The 12,827-nt window shown below is 48.6% G+C and overlaps 1 protein-coding gene across 7 annotated transcripts in view; it reads left to right on the top strand.

Annotated features, from left to right (window-relative positions):
* Positions 1-12,827, top strand: part of SLC4A11 (solute carrier family 4 member 11) — a 283,124-nt gene that overhangs the window by 257,512 nt on the left and 12,785 nt on the right. For all 7 annotated transcript variants that reach the window (XM_082263398.1, XM_082263400.1, XM_082263403.1 and 4 more), the window contains one exon: positions 5,497-5,692. In XM_082263398.1, the coding sequence (XP_082119524.1) occupies positions 5,497-5,692 (196 nt within the window). The remainder of the gene's footprint in view (positions 1-5,496; positions 5,693-12,827) is intronic.

Consider the following 12,827-nt stretch of genomic DNA (forward strand, 5'->3'; position numbering starts at 1 on the left):
AATGCAGTGGAGCCCTGGTTTGTTATACCTCCTGGGCCTCCAGTCTAGTATTCTGCAGTGCAGGGGAGGGCAGGAATTTCATATGTCAGCTATTGACCTCCTTGTGCAACCCTCCTCTAGTATCGCCCATCATCCCAAGTAGTGATGATGTGTAAACTCTTGGTTGTTCTGGGTCAGAGTTTGCATAGGGTTAAAACCCAACTGCCGGCTCCCCTGCCTCCAGAGGACCCCCTTGAGGCCCCCACCAAGCAGTAGGTTGATTTTTTTTTTTTTTTCTTTTTCTTTACCTTTTTCTGAAGTCTTCTGGCCAGTTATATGACATGCTTGGTTCTCTTTCTCTTTGGTCTTGTAGTGGTGAGGGTCCTGGCAGAGTGGCACTGACATGATCATATCAACACCGCTCTCTACATCTTTGTAGGGAGCTGCACTCAGAGGGCGGGGCCATGACACCCCAAACTCAGTCTGGGTTTCATTCAACCCAGAAAACCGAGGACATCCTGTGGGGAACAGCGGATACTGCACGTTTGCAGCAGAATGTGCAGGGGGACATTTAAAAAAAAAAAAAAAAGAAATGGCCTGGAGTTAGGCTTTAAGGACTCTTTACCATATTGCATTGAAGAAAGCTTGACAGAGCGCAAGGTGGATAGTTATCTTCAGCATGGGGGAAGGCTATCAAGCAAATCTGGTATTTTGGTGTGAATGGGCAAAATACAGATTTGCTGTAATAATCCATTTTCTGCCAAAACTGATAGAGATATACAGATCGGTTTTTGGTGAACTGACCCTTTAAGTGGTTCTTGAGAATAAAAACAGATGGCACTTTGACAAAAAGTAATTGGTATACAAGGTTTATTTATAATCCTGGTCATAGTTCTCCTTCAAGCATGTTGTGCTATTGGAAGGCTCCCCATATTATGTAACTGGACACGTATTTGTCTGGCTGCTGAACTTTGCCCATTCACCATGTACCGTAACCATTGAATGGAGATATTATGGCTGGCATATTGTCACTCTTTCAATTTTCAGGTCTCCTGTGCGTGAAACAAGCAGCAGACAAGCATGAACTGGATGTCTCCATTGTGTTGTATGGAATGTAGGATTTAAACCCAGTTGGCTGATCTCTACCTCTCGGAGCTGCTAGAAAAACAAACACAAGCTCATACTCGTACCGCCAACGTGCTGAGCAACTTCTCTTCATTACTTTCCATATAGTTAAAGGGGTTCTAAAGGCTCGAGGATTTTTTTACCTTCGTGTTGGGTAAACAACCTTCTCTGTGCAGCCAAACCACAGCCTTATCTTCCTCCAGTGCTGTGCATGGGAGCCTCAACCCTGCTGGGTCTCTCCCTCATTGGCTAAGACAGCCAGTGAGCCAATAAGAGGAGAGAGGGGGCGGGGCCAAGCATTGGCTTTGTCTGTGAATGGACACGCAGAGCAGAGGCTCGGGAACGTGCCTGCTCACGTGCCCTCATTGCAAGCTAATAGCTCTGGGGGTCACTGGGCAGGAAGGAGGGGCCTTGAGCGCCGGCGAGGGACCCGAGAAGAGGAGGATCCGGGCTGCTCTGTGCAAAACCAACTGCACAGAGCAGGCAAGTTTTTTTTATTAACATGCTTGTTCTTGGAAAAAAAATAAATAAATATACGAGTAAAATAAGTATTGAACACGTCACAATTTCTCTAGGTAAATATAGTTCTAAAGGTGCTATTGACATGAAATTTTCACCAGGTCGGTAACAGCCCATGCAATCCATACATACAAAACAAATAGGTTCAGAAATGAAGTTCTGTGTAATAAAATGGAATGACACAGGGAAAAAGTATTGAACACGTGAACTGAAACTTATTTAATGCTTGGTACAAAATCCTTTGTTGGTAATGACAGCTTGAAGATACCTCCTGTATGGAGAAACTAGTCGCATGCATTGCTCAGGTTGTGATTTTGGCCCACTCCTTTACCCATCACCTTTTTATAGGTCATCAGTTGAGACTGAAACTGCTGATATTTGCACTGACAAGGGGCAGGATTGCTTTCTAATTACTAATAGGTTTCAGCTGGTGCCTTGGCGTTGCGTGCTTTTTTGCACCTCCCTTTCTTTATGTGGTCAATACTTTTTCCCCTGTGTCGTTCCATTTTATTACATATAACTTCATTTCTGAACCTTTTTATTTATTTTTTTTTAGTTTCTTTTTATGTATTGATTGCATGAGTTGTTACCGACGTTGTCAACATTTCATGTCATAGAAAAATATTGGCAACATGTTCAATGCTTATTGTACCCACTGTGTGTGTGTGTATATAGGTCAGCAACCCAGCAATCACAATCTACCTGCCAACCCCCGGAAAGCTGGACAGGAGTGGGAGCAGTATTTTTTGGAATTGATCCAGTGTGTTTTCCTCCTGCAGCAGCAGAAATCTGGCTTCTCTGGCATTCAGCTGCTGCAGGGGGGAAATAAAGGGAAACAGTTCTTGTAAATGTTGCCCACACTGCCCCCTCCTGTCCAGGTTCCTGTTCCTTGTGGTCCCCTGGTGTTTAGTATGCTTCAGTTTGTGAATGAACAGGGAGACTCTTCCTGTTCATTCTGTGCAACTGATGCTATAGAGAGGAGATAAGGGGCTGTGTCCTCAATCTCTTTTCTCTGTCTCAAAAGTGAGACATCGGAGTTTTAGACCCCTGATTTTGCACCAAAGCCCCCCAACAGGGCTGCTAAAAAAATGTATAAAAAGATAAAATTATTTAAAAAAAAAATGTAAAAAATAAAAAATGAAAAAATGAAAAAATAAACTTACACAATCCAGTGCCCTAGTGACACCAACATCTGCCCTACTGGCACTGTCCACTGTTCCACTGACTGACATTGTCCACTTCCCATCCTGGATGTACATTAGGAAGTGTGAAAAATTCACCCAAGATGAGAGGAATTGTGCTGCAAGTTGACACCAGAAAAGGTGCTCACATTGGAAGATTTCTCTTAACTTTCTGTTCAGTTGAAAACAATTTTTTTTAACACTTCACCTGTCCCAATGGGCAGGGCAATTAGTGATTCTCCAGTGAAGGAACACTGACCGCAAAAAAAAAAAAAAACTGCCAAAGGTTTTAATGCTTGCACACGTTCTATATTGACTTTAGATATACTTTAACACCAAAGGCTCATGGAATAGTAAGTCTCTGAAGAGAAGTAATGCCAATCCTTGCCTGAGCCACTACACTGAAGACATGATATGACAGGTTGGCTCTGGCAGACCCAACAACAACTTTGGTGTGTTGTCACGCAATTGGAAAGGTGAAACCAAGCCAGGCAGTCTGCTAGTACTTGCCTCGTGTTCTGTCCTGTGCTTGAGATTCAGTAAAATTCTGACTTGCTAGAGTTACTGTTGATCAAACATGCCAGCCAAAGAAATATCCAACCATTAGAGCTTACAGTCTAAAAACTCTTCTAGCAAAGCTAGTAGTAGTCCCATTCAACTGGACATGCTCTGTAATGTTGAAGACGTTTCATAGATTCTCTAAGGCGTCTCTAGCTCTGAGTGTCAAGAAGATACCCCAACATTTATAGCCACACAGACTGCAGACTCCTTTATTCAGTCACCATGGTATGTACTAAGGCAGATGGTAATTGTCCAAGAACAGGATGGAAGGTGTGGAATCGGCATGCTCTAGTTACATAATCCCATCCCTGGTGTCAAAGTCTGTATAGGTGTTAATCATCCTATTGACATGGTTGAAGGTGTGAATCCTGTTCTTCATATGCCTTAACCTCCCTGGCAGTATTCCCGAGTGTGGCTCAGGGTTAACTTTCAGTATCAAAAGCAGTAACCCCGAGCCACACACGGGATTACCCCAGAATGTTACTCCCCTTCCCTGCGATTCCCTGGCGTCCTCACGCTCTCTCCCTGGCGTCCTCACGCTCTCTCCCTGGCGTCCTCACGCTCTCTCCCTGGCGTCCTCACGCTCTCTCCCTGGCGTCCTCACGCTCTCTCCCTGGCGTCCTCACGCTCTCTCCCTGGCGTCCTCACGCTCTCTCCCTGGCGTCCTCACGCTCTCTCCCTGGCGTCCTCACGCTCTCTCCCTGGCGTCCTCACGCTCTCTCCCTGGCGTCCTCACGCTCTCTCCCTGGCGTCCTCACGCTCTCTCCCTGGCGTCCTCAGGCTCTCTCCCTGGCGTCCTCAGGCTCTCTCCCTGGCGTCCTCACGCTCTCTCCCTGGCGTCCTCACGCTCTCTCCCTGGCGTCCTCACGCTCTCTCCCCGGCGTCCTCACGCTCTCTCCCCGCTCTGTGCACAGCTGATTGCCGGCATTTGCCTTCCGGTTCCCTTCCCTGCGAGCATTGCGACGCAGGGGGGGTGGAACCGGCGGCAAATTCAAAAGTGTAAATACACTAAATGACATGATGCAAAGCTGTGAGCCTAACGGATTACACTGTATCATGCCACTTCACCACAGGATTTCACCTGGTGACTTTTCCAGTGCCCTGCCTGTGCTTTTCCAGTACTTTTTTCCTGGAATATTTTGAATGACCATGGTGTCTAAAAAGCGTTCTTTTTCCGCAAAAGTGCTTTTAGAGTTACTAGAAGAACTGAGCGATAGCGATTCATGGGAAAATTCGTCATCAGGTACAGAAAGTGACAGCGAGGATTCTGATGTCTCTTTCTGGCACATAGCTTGTGGAATTTGGGAAGTATATCAAATGATTCTTCAGAATTTCCCACAAAGCGATGTGCCAGAAAGAGACTCAGAATCGTCGCTGTCGTCACTTTCCGTACCTGATGACGAATTTTCCCACAATCGCTATCGCTCAGTTCTTCAAGTAACTTAGTTTCACTGTCGCTGTTTTCCAGTTCATCTAAAAGCGCTTTTGCGCAAAAAGAATGCATTTTGGACTCCATGGTTGTTCTCAATTTTCCAGGTACAAAGCACTGGAAAAGCACAGACAGGGCACTGGAGAAGTCACCAGGTGAAATCCTGTGGTGAAATGGCATTATACAGTGTAATCTGTTAGGATCACAGCTTTGTATCATGTCATTTAGTATATTTACATTTTTTAAATCGCCGCCGGTTCCACCCCCCTGCGTCGCAACACTCGCACGGAAGGGAACCGGAAGACAGGTGCCTGCATCGGCCGAGCACACAGCGGGAGGACGGCGGGGGTTCGTAGGGAAAAGGTGAGTTTTAAAATGTAAAACACATCTCTATGCAAAAGAATGTACCGCTTTTAGCACAGAAATCTGGACATAATCAGACCGCCAGGGAGCTTAATGTGATGATTAAATTTTAGGTATCTGTGGTACCTGTGTTGATACAAATTATGCAATATGTTCCAATCGCTCATTAGAACTGAATAATTGTTTAGGATAAGCTGCAAAACCTCTTCAACATTACAGAATAAGTGCAGTGGATGTGACTACTACTAGCTATACCGTGACCTGCATAAATGAACTTTAAGACATCCATAAATTCTTTTGTTTCTCAGCCCTCACTCACATGTTCTTTGTCCATCCCAGGATTGTCAGTGTGAAGGAGACTCGGTTGACGTCGCTTGTGGCCAACGTTTTGGTGGGCCTCTCCCTTTTCCTCCTGCCGCTTCCACTGCAGTGGATCCCCAAACCAGTCCTGTATGGGCTTTTCCTGTACATCGCCCTGACCTCCATTGATGGCAGCCAACTTTTCGAGCGGGTGGCGCTACTGTTGAAAGAACAGGTAGGTGGAGGGTCACACGTGGGGAAGGAAGTTCTGCAGGTATAGAACCAGTGAGCAATTTCCCCAGGAAATGGCCTTATTGTGTATATCAGTCACACCGTGCACATCAAAGGACACCATTGTCTAATGAGCAGGTTGTTGGTTATGACTGGATGTATATCACAGATCTGTGACCTTCCTGTCTGGGTGAAAGGAGCAAAGACAGCTTAGTGCCAAGCAGCATTATATATATATATATATATATATATATATATATATATATATATATATATATATATATATATATATATATATACATTGTGTCACTGCTGTGTACATTCTATAAACTGTATCAACGCTGATCGTGTTCTGTGTGCTGTATTAGTTATACTTACATGTTTGTCATTTTGGTTTAACGAGAACTAGTCCACTTTCACATTGATTAAAATTGGGTAGGCAAACTTTGGCCCTTCAGCTGCTGCATAACTACAAGTCCAATCACAGTTCTCCAGCTGTTGCATAACTACAAGTCCCATTATGCCTCATTCTGTGAGAGGCGTAGCTTTTAGTCTTTCAATGCCTCATGGGACTTCCTCAACAACTGAAGGGCGAATGTTTGCCTACTAATTTTTCTAATTTTAAATCGTATAGTTAGTTCTGTATGTAATTTTATATTCCCCATTTTGGTAAATGCAAAAGTAAATGGGAGACATTTTTAGATTAAGATAATACATTACATGGTCCAATGTCTGTGGACACATGGCCATCTATATGAGCTTGTTGGGCATGCCATTCCATTCCAAAGCCATGGGTTATAATATCGATTTTGCCCCCGCTATAACAGCCCCCCCCCAACATGAGCTTTTGGAATGTGTCCATTCAGCCACAAGAGTGTTGTGAGGTAATCTACTGATGGATGAGAAGACCTGGTTTGCAGTCAACATTTCAATTCTTCCAAAAGGTGCATCGTAGGGTTGGGGTCAAGGCTCTGTGAAGGCCACTTGAGTTTTCTCCATACCAGACTCTTCAAACCACGTCTATATGAATAAACCATTATTACTGCTCCAGGTTGGTCCATTCTTGCCCACTAACTACTGGGTGCACATCCAGCCTGCCATGGGAAGTGTATAAGAGGACAATACTTCAATCTGAACTGCAATCTTCTGTGTATCATAAAAACCAGGTATAACAAGCAGATAATGTCTCTAACACGTTTCAAACTGGATAGTTCAGAGTACTCTATGATTAAGCACTATCCAGTGTGAAATGCATCAGAGATCATCTCTGCATTTTTATGGAAAAAAAGATTGTTTTTGTCATTGGGAGTGCCGTCCATATTTTGTGGCTAAACATGCCTTTACGTTGCTGGCATTATTCCCTGGGTCACAGTAATGCTGGAACAGAAAACAACCTTTCTCTTATGTCCTCCGACAGTCGCCGCCTCTTCATATTCGTCACTATGGGGTTATTGACCTTTGCTCCGTAGGAGTAGCTAGGCAACAGAATATGTTAATATCAAAGCTTTTAGCATACCCCACCCCTAGGGGGTGGTCCCCTCAGTCAATACCCTCCTGCTTCCTGCATTCCTACCTCAGTTTCAATTGTCTAGCTCAGGAGTTAGCAGGCTTATCCTGTGCTGGGATTTCAGTCTCAGCCTCTATTCTCTCTCTTTGATTTTATTTCAAGTGTTTTCTCTTCTTTACTTAGCTGTTATTTTTCAGCACTAGTTTAGTTTCTTCTGATGAAGATGATCGTGCGGAGCTGGGTCTCGGGCTGGCCTCCCTGGTTATCCGGGGTTCAGGGCCAGTGGCTTCCCAGCCTGCCATCGAGCGTTCAGCTCAGGTTTTCCCTGGCATATATGAACGACCCATCCTTGTTCGCTGCAGGGATGCTGCAGTGAGGTGGCTACCTCACCGGACGCCATTTGCGGTTTCGCACCGCAGTTCCACTGCGTCCTGGCTGCGACTCTCCCTGTCCTTAGTGCAGCGGTTTGATCGCTTGTGCGGGCTCCCCACGCCATCCGGATGGTAAGTGTATTCTGTGTGGGGACCTGTCTGTTTTGGGTGTCAGTCTGGGACTGTGGGACCCTGCATGTCTGTGTAAAAACGTTGAGCTCCCTGTCAGTAATAGCTGCCTTTCTGTGGGCTGAAGAGGGGGGGGGGGGCTCTCCTGCTTTGCTCTGTGTAACAGGCTGAGTTTTCTGTGAGACATGCTGTATGTGACATGCTTGTGCAACATTTTTGGGCATACTGTGCGGCGATCGCTGCTGCGGTCCGCCATTTTTTTTACAGCGAGCTATGGTGGCCGGTCCTGTGTGGAAAGAGCAGCGTTTTTTGGCGGCGATCGCTCAGGCCTCATGTCAGCGCTGTTCTGTATCTGCCTATGGAGCCTCAGCCAGCGGCCATGTTTGTGTAGCCTTCCATAGGCTTCATAGGGGCGGTCAGTCTTGCATCACTTCCTTTGCCTCTGGGACAGCGATCGGTGCAGCAGTCTGTGTGATCTCTCCAGGTTTTACCTTTCCTTATTCCTGTATTCCTTGCCTTGTATTCCTATCCCTGTGGGTCAGTGTATTCAGTGAGTGCGGTGGGCTACGCTCGCCGCGATCTTAAAGGGGCAGTACTCCTTTTTTTCTTAAGTCTACTGGGGCATGGATTCTCAGGAAAGCAAGTTTCCCCCCACCTTGGTAGGGGGCCAAGGGGCTGCTGCTTCCCCCGAGGGGGCTGATCTGGCTACTATTGTGGCTAACTTAGCTGCTTAGGTGCAGATGCTGGTGGCTGATCGATCCACAAAAAGGCCCAGAGTGTCAATTTCCTCTGATTCAGAGGGCGATGGGGATGTTATGGCTGGAGTGCCCTTCTCAGGGTCTTGCTCATCTCTAGACCTTGCGGGGTCTGAAGGGGAGGCTGAGGTGGAAAGGGTTGATGTTTCTCCCCCTGGCTCGTCTGAAGAGCTTGCACTCATGGATGAGTTGGTTGCTTCTATCAAGCAAACACTGCATTTGGAGGATGAACCATGTCCTCCTGTTTTGATGTCCTCTTACGGGACGCGAAGAAAGCGCAAAACGTTGCAGGTTTTTCCTTGCTCTACGGAATTTCAGCGCGCTGTTGATGAACAATGGCGCAATTTGAAGAAGCCTTTTGCTGTGCCGAGTAGGTTTAAGCTGCGTTATCCTTTTACTCCCGCCACTGATGAGCGTTGGTGTGTGCCGCCTCAGGTGGATCACGCGGTGGCGATTTTGAATAAATCCACTGCGATTCCTGCTGAGGATACCCCGGCTTTCCAGGACCCTACGGACAGGAGGTTGGAGTCTCTGGCCCGTCACTCTTATACGGTTGCGGGCTCTATGCTGAAGCCGATTTTTGCTTCCATTATGGCAGCCCAGGCTATTGCAGATTGGACGCAGGTGCTCAGGCGCACCCTGGTGGCTGACTCTGCCCCGCCGTCAACATTGGCTATGGTGGATCAGATTCATCAGGGTGTCATGTATTTGTGTGATGCGGACTTAGATATGGTCCCTTTGGCTGCGCGTCTCCAAAGTGTGGCGGTGCTGAACCGTCGCCTGATATGGCTGAAATGTTGGTCTGTTGACCAATCTTCTCGCGAAACTTTAGCTAATTTGCCCTACGCGGGCTCTCGCCTTTTTGGCGAATCTTTGGATACTCTGATAAAGGGTATTTCTGGGGGTAAGAGCACTCTCTTGCCCCAGACTCACAAGACTAAGTTTGTTCGCGGTAAGTAGAATACCTCGTTTAGACCCCCTCAGGGGTCCTTTCGTGCCTTTCGGTCGCACTATAAGAGCAAGCCCTTCAAGGGCCAAGGCTCCCAGAAAAAGCCGTGGACAGGTAAGCAGAAGTCCGGCCAGTCCGGGTCCGCTGCCCATAACAATGCGGCCTGAAGGGGCGCCCTCACCCAGTTCTGGGGTGGGGGGACGTTTGCTCGGTTTTCTTCAACCCTGGCTGGCCCGCATTCGGGACAGGTGGGTTCAGGAAATCGTTTGATCTGGATACAAGATCGAGTTTCTATCTCGGCTGGCGAGCAGATTTTTTCCCTCAAATCTTCAGCTGTCTCCGGAGCGCTTGCGGGATCTGCACCTGGCGGTGCGGGACCTGCGGGCTCAGGGAGTGGTGGTTCCGGTGCCTCATCGGGACAGATTTCGGGGGTTCTATTCCAATATGTTCACTGTGCCCAGAAAGGGAGGGCAAGGTACGTCCGATTCTGGACTTGAAAGCTCTGAACCGCTTTGTGCGGGTTCGCAAGTTCCGCATGGAATCCCTGCGATTCCATGGTGGCTGCCCTGGTTCCGGGGGAATTCATGGCGTCCATCGATCTGAAGGATGCGTATCTTCACATCCCCATTTTCGAGGGTCACCAGAGGTTCCTTCGATTCGCCATTGCGGAGGATCACTACCAATTTGTGGCGTTACCCTTTGGTCTCGCTTCGGCTCCGCGGGTTTTCACCAAGGTGCTTGCGCCGGTTCTGGCTTTATTGAGCGCCCAGGGCATCTCGGTCCTGGGGTATCTGGACGACATTCTGGTTTGGTCTGCGACCAGTCAGGGTCTGGTGAACGACCTGTCCGTCATGATGCAGACTCTACAGGAGTTTGGTTGGACGATAAATTTTCCAAAATCTACGCTGTGTCCGTCGGTTCATCTTCCTTACCTGGGAATGATCCTGGACTCTGTTCAGGCGAAGGTATTCCTGCCGGAAGACAAGCTCAGGAAGCTTCAGGAAGAAGTCAGGTCCCTCAGGGACGTTCAGTGCTCGTCCCTCCGGACGTGTATGAGGTGTCTGGGATTAATGGTCTCGGCTTTCGAGGCGATTCCCTTCGCCCAGTTTCACACGCGGGGTCTCCAAAGGGAGATTCTGACCAGGTGGGACGGGCGACCGCAATCTCTGGATCTCCAGATTTCATTGAGCCATCGCACCAGAAGGGATCTTCTGTGGTGGCTCCAGTCCACGGCGGGCAAGTCCTTTCGCCCTTTCTCGTGGACAGTGATCACCACGGATGCCAGCCTGTCGGCTGGGGTGGTGTTCTGGGCGTTCTGTCCGTCCAGGGTACTTGGTCGGAGGAGGAATCCTCCCTTCCAATCAACATTCTGGAATTGCGAGCGATAAATCTCTGCCTTCTGCGTTGGACGGACAGGCTGCAGGGCCGTCCGGTTCGGGTGCAGACGGACAATGCCACAGCGGTGGCCTACATCAACCACCAAGGGGGCACCAGGAGTGTCCGAGCGGCTTGGGAAGTGGCCGACATTCTGTCTTGGGCCGAGACGCACGTCCCGGCGATAACGGCGGTTCACATTCCGGGGGTGGAGAACTGGCAGGCGGATTATCTGAGTTTGCCAGGCCCTGGACAAGGGGGAATAGTCCCTTCACCCGGATGTCTTCCAGATGTTGTGCGCGAAGTGGGGCTCACCAGATGAGGACCTGTTCGCGTCTCGTCTAAACAACAAGGTGGTTAGGTTCGTGACAAGGACGCGCGATCCTCGGGCGGACGCGTCGGACGCGTTAGTGGCTCCCTGGCATCAGTATCGTCTGTTGTATGCCTTTCCACCGATTCAGCTACTTTCCAGGTTCCTTCGCAGGTTGGTCTCGGAACCGCACACGGTGATTCTGGTGGCGCCAGACTGGCCTCGCCGGTCTTGGTACGCAGATCTCGTGAATCTGGCGGTCGACGCTCCGTGGCGTCTGCCACTTCGAGAAGATCTCCTGTCTCAAGGGCCGATATTCCATCCTGCTTTACAGTCGCTGGCTTTGACGGCCTGGCTGTTGAAACCAAGATCCTGAAGGATAGGGGTCTCTCCCCTGAGGTCATTCACACTTTGATCAAGGCTAGAAAGTCCTCTTCGGGGAAGGTTTACTACTGTACTTGGAAGGCCTATTTTGCTTGGTGTGAGTCCAGGGGGTATTCTCCTCGCTCATACTCGGTATCAAGGGTGTTGGCTTTCCTTCAAACGGGCGTGGACCAGCGTTTGGCGTTGGCCACGATTAAGGGTCAGATTTCTGCGCTGGCCGTTCTCTTTCAACGCCCTGTGGCGTCTAATTCTTTGGTTTGCACTTTTGTTCAAGGGGTGCGGCATCTGGTCCCTCCTAGGAGGGAGCCTTTACCTCCATGGGACTTGAATCTTGTTCTGTCCGTGTTGCAACATGCTCCCTTTGAAAAGATCAGGGAAATCTCGTTGTCTATGTTGTCCAAGAAGGTCGCCTTTTTGGTGGCGATCACTTCGGCTCGCAGAGTGTCGGAGCTGGCAGCTTTGTCCTGCAGATCTCCGTATTTGGTGGTTCACTTGGATAAGGTGGTCTTGCGACCTAACCCGTCCTTCCTTCCGAAAAGGATTTCGGAATTTCACCTCAATGAGGACATTGTCTTGCCTTCGCTTTGTGCGAAGCCTAAACATCCAAAGGAGGTGGCTTTGCATTCCTTGGATGTTGTTCGGGCGATCAGGGTTTACCTGTCATCGACTGAATCCTTTCGGAAGGGCATGGCGGTGTCGGCTTCTACCATCGTCAAATGGATCAGACAGGTCATTGAACAGGCCTATGCTTTGAAGGGAAAAGTTCTCCCCATGCCTGTGAAGGCGCACTCTACCAGATCTCTGAGTACGTCTTGGGCCTGTCATCATCGGGCTTCTGTGGCCCAGGTGTGTAAGGCGGCGACTTGGTCGTCCGTTCACACCTTCTCAAAATTCTACAAAGTGGATGTTCAGGCATCGGCAGATGCTTCCTTTGGCCGCAAGGTTCTTAGTGCGGCAGTGCCTTAGGGTTCCTTGTTTTTTCTTTAGACCCTTGGCTGTTGGGATGTTTTTATCCCTAGGTTATTTGTTTTCCTGGGTTGTTGCTCCTGTTGAGCAAGTTTTTTTCATGTTGCCCAGTTGGTTTCCTTCCTTTGGTAAGGTTCCTTTTTTTCTGATGTGGGTACTCCGTTGCCTTGGGCGCGGCTGCGATTTTTCTCCCACCCCTCATGTCTACACTGCTTTGGGACGTCCCCATAGTGACGAATATGAAGAGGCGGCGACTGTCGGAGGACGTAAGAGAAAACTGAATTTTTGTAAAATCTTACCTGTAAAATTCCTTTCTCTGAGTCCTCCGACAGTCGCCGCCCCCGCCCCTCTTTTGGGGTTTTGTTTATGTACTCTACTGCTATGCTACTGAAAC

Source organism: Pelophylax lessonae (genome assembly GCF_965119305.1).
Source record: "Pelophylax lessonae genome assembly, chromosome: 1".
Lineage (NCBI taxonomy): Eukaryota > Metazoa > Chordata > Amphibia > Anura > Ranidae > Pelophylax > Pelophylax lessonae.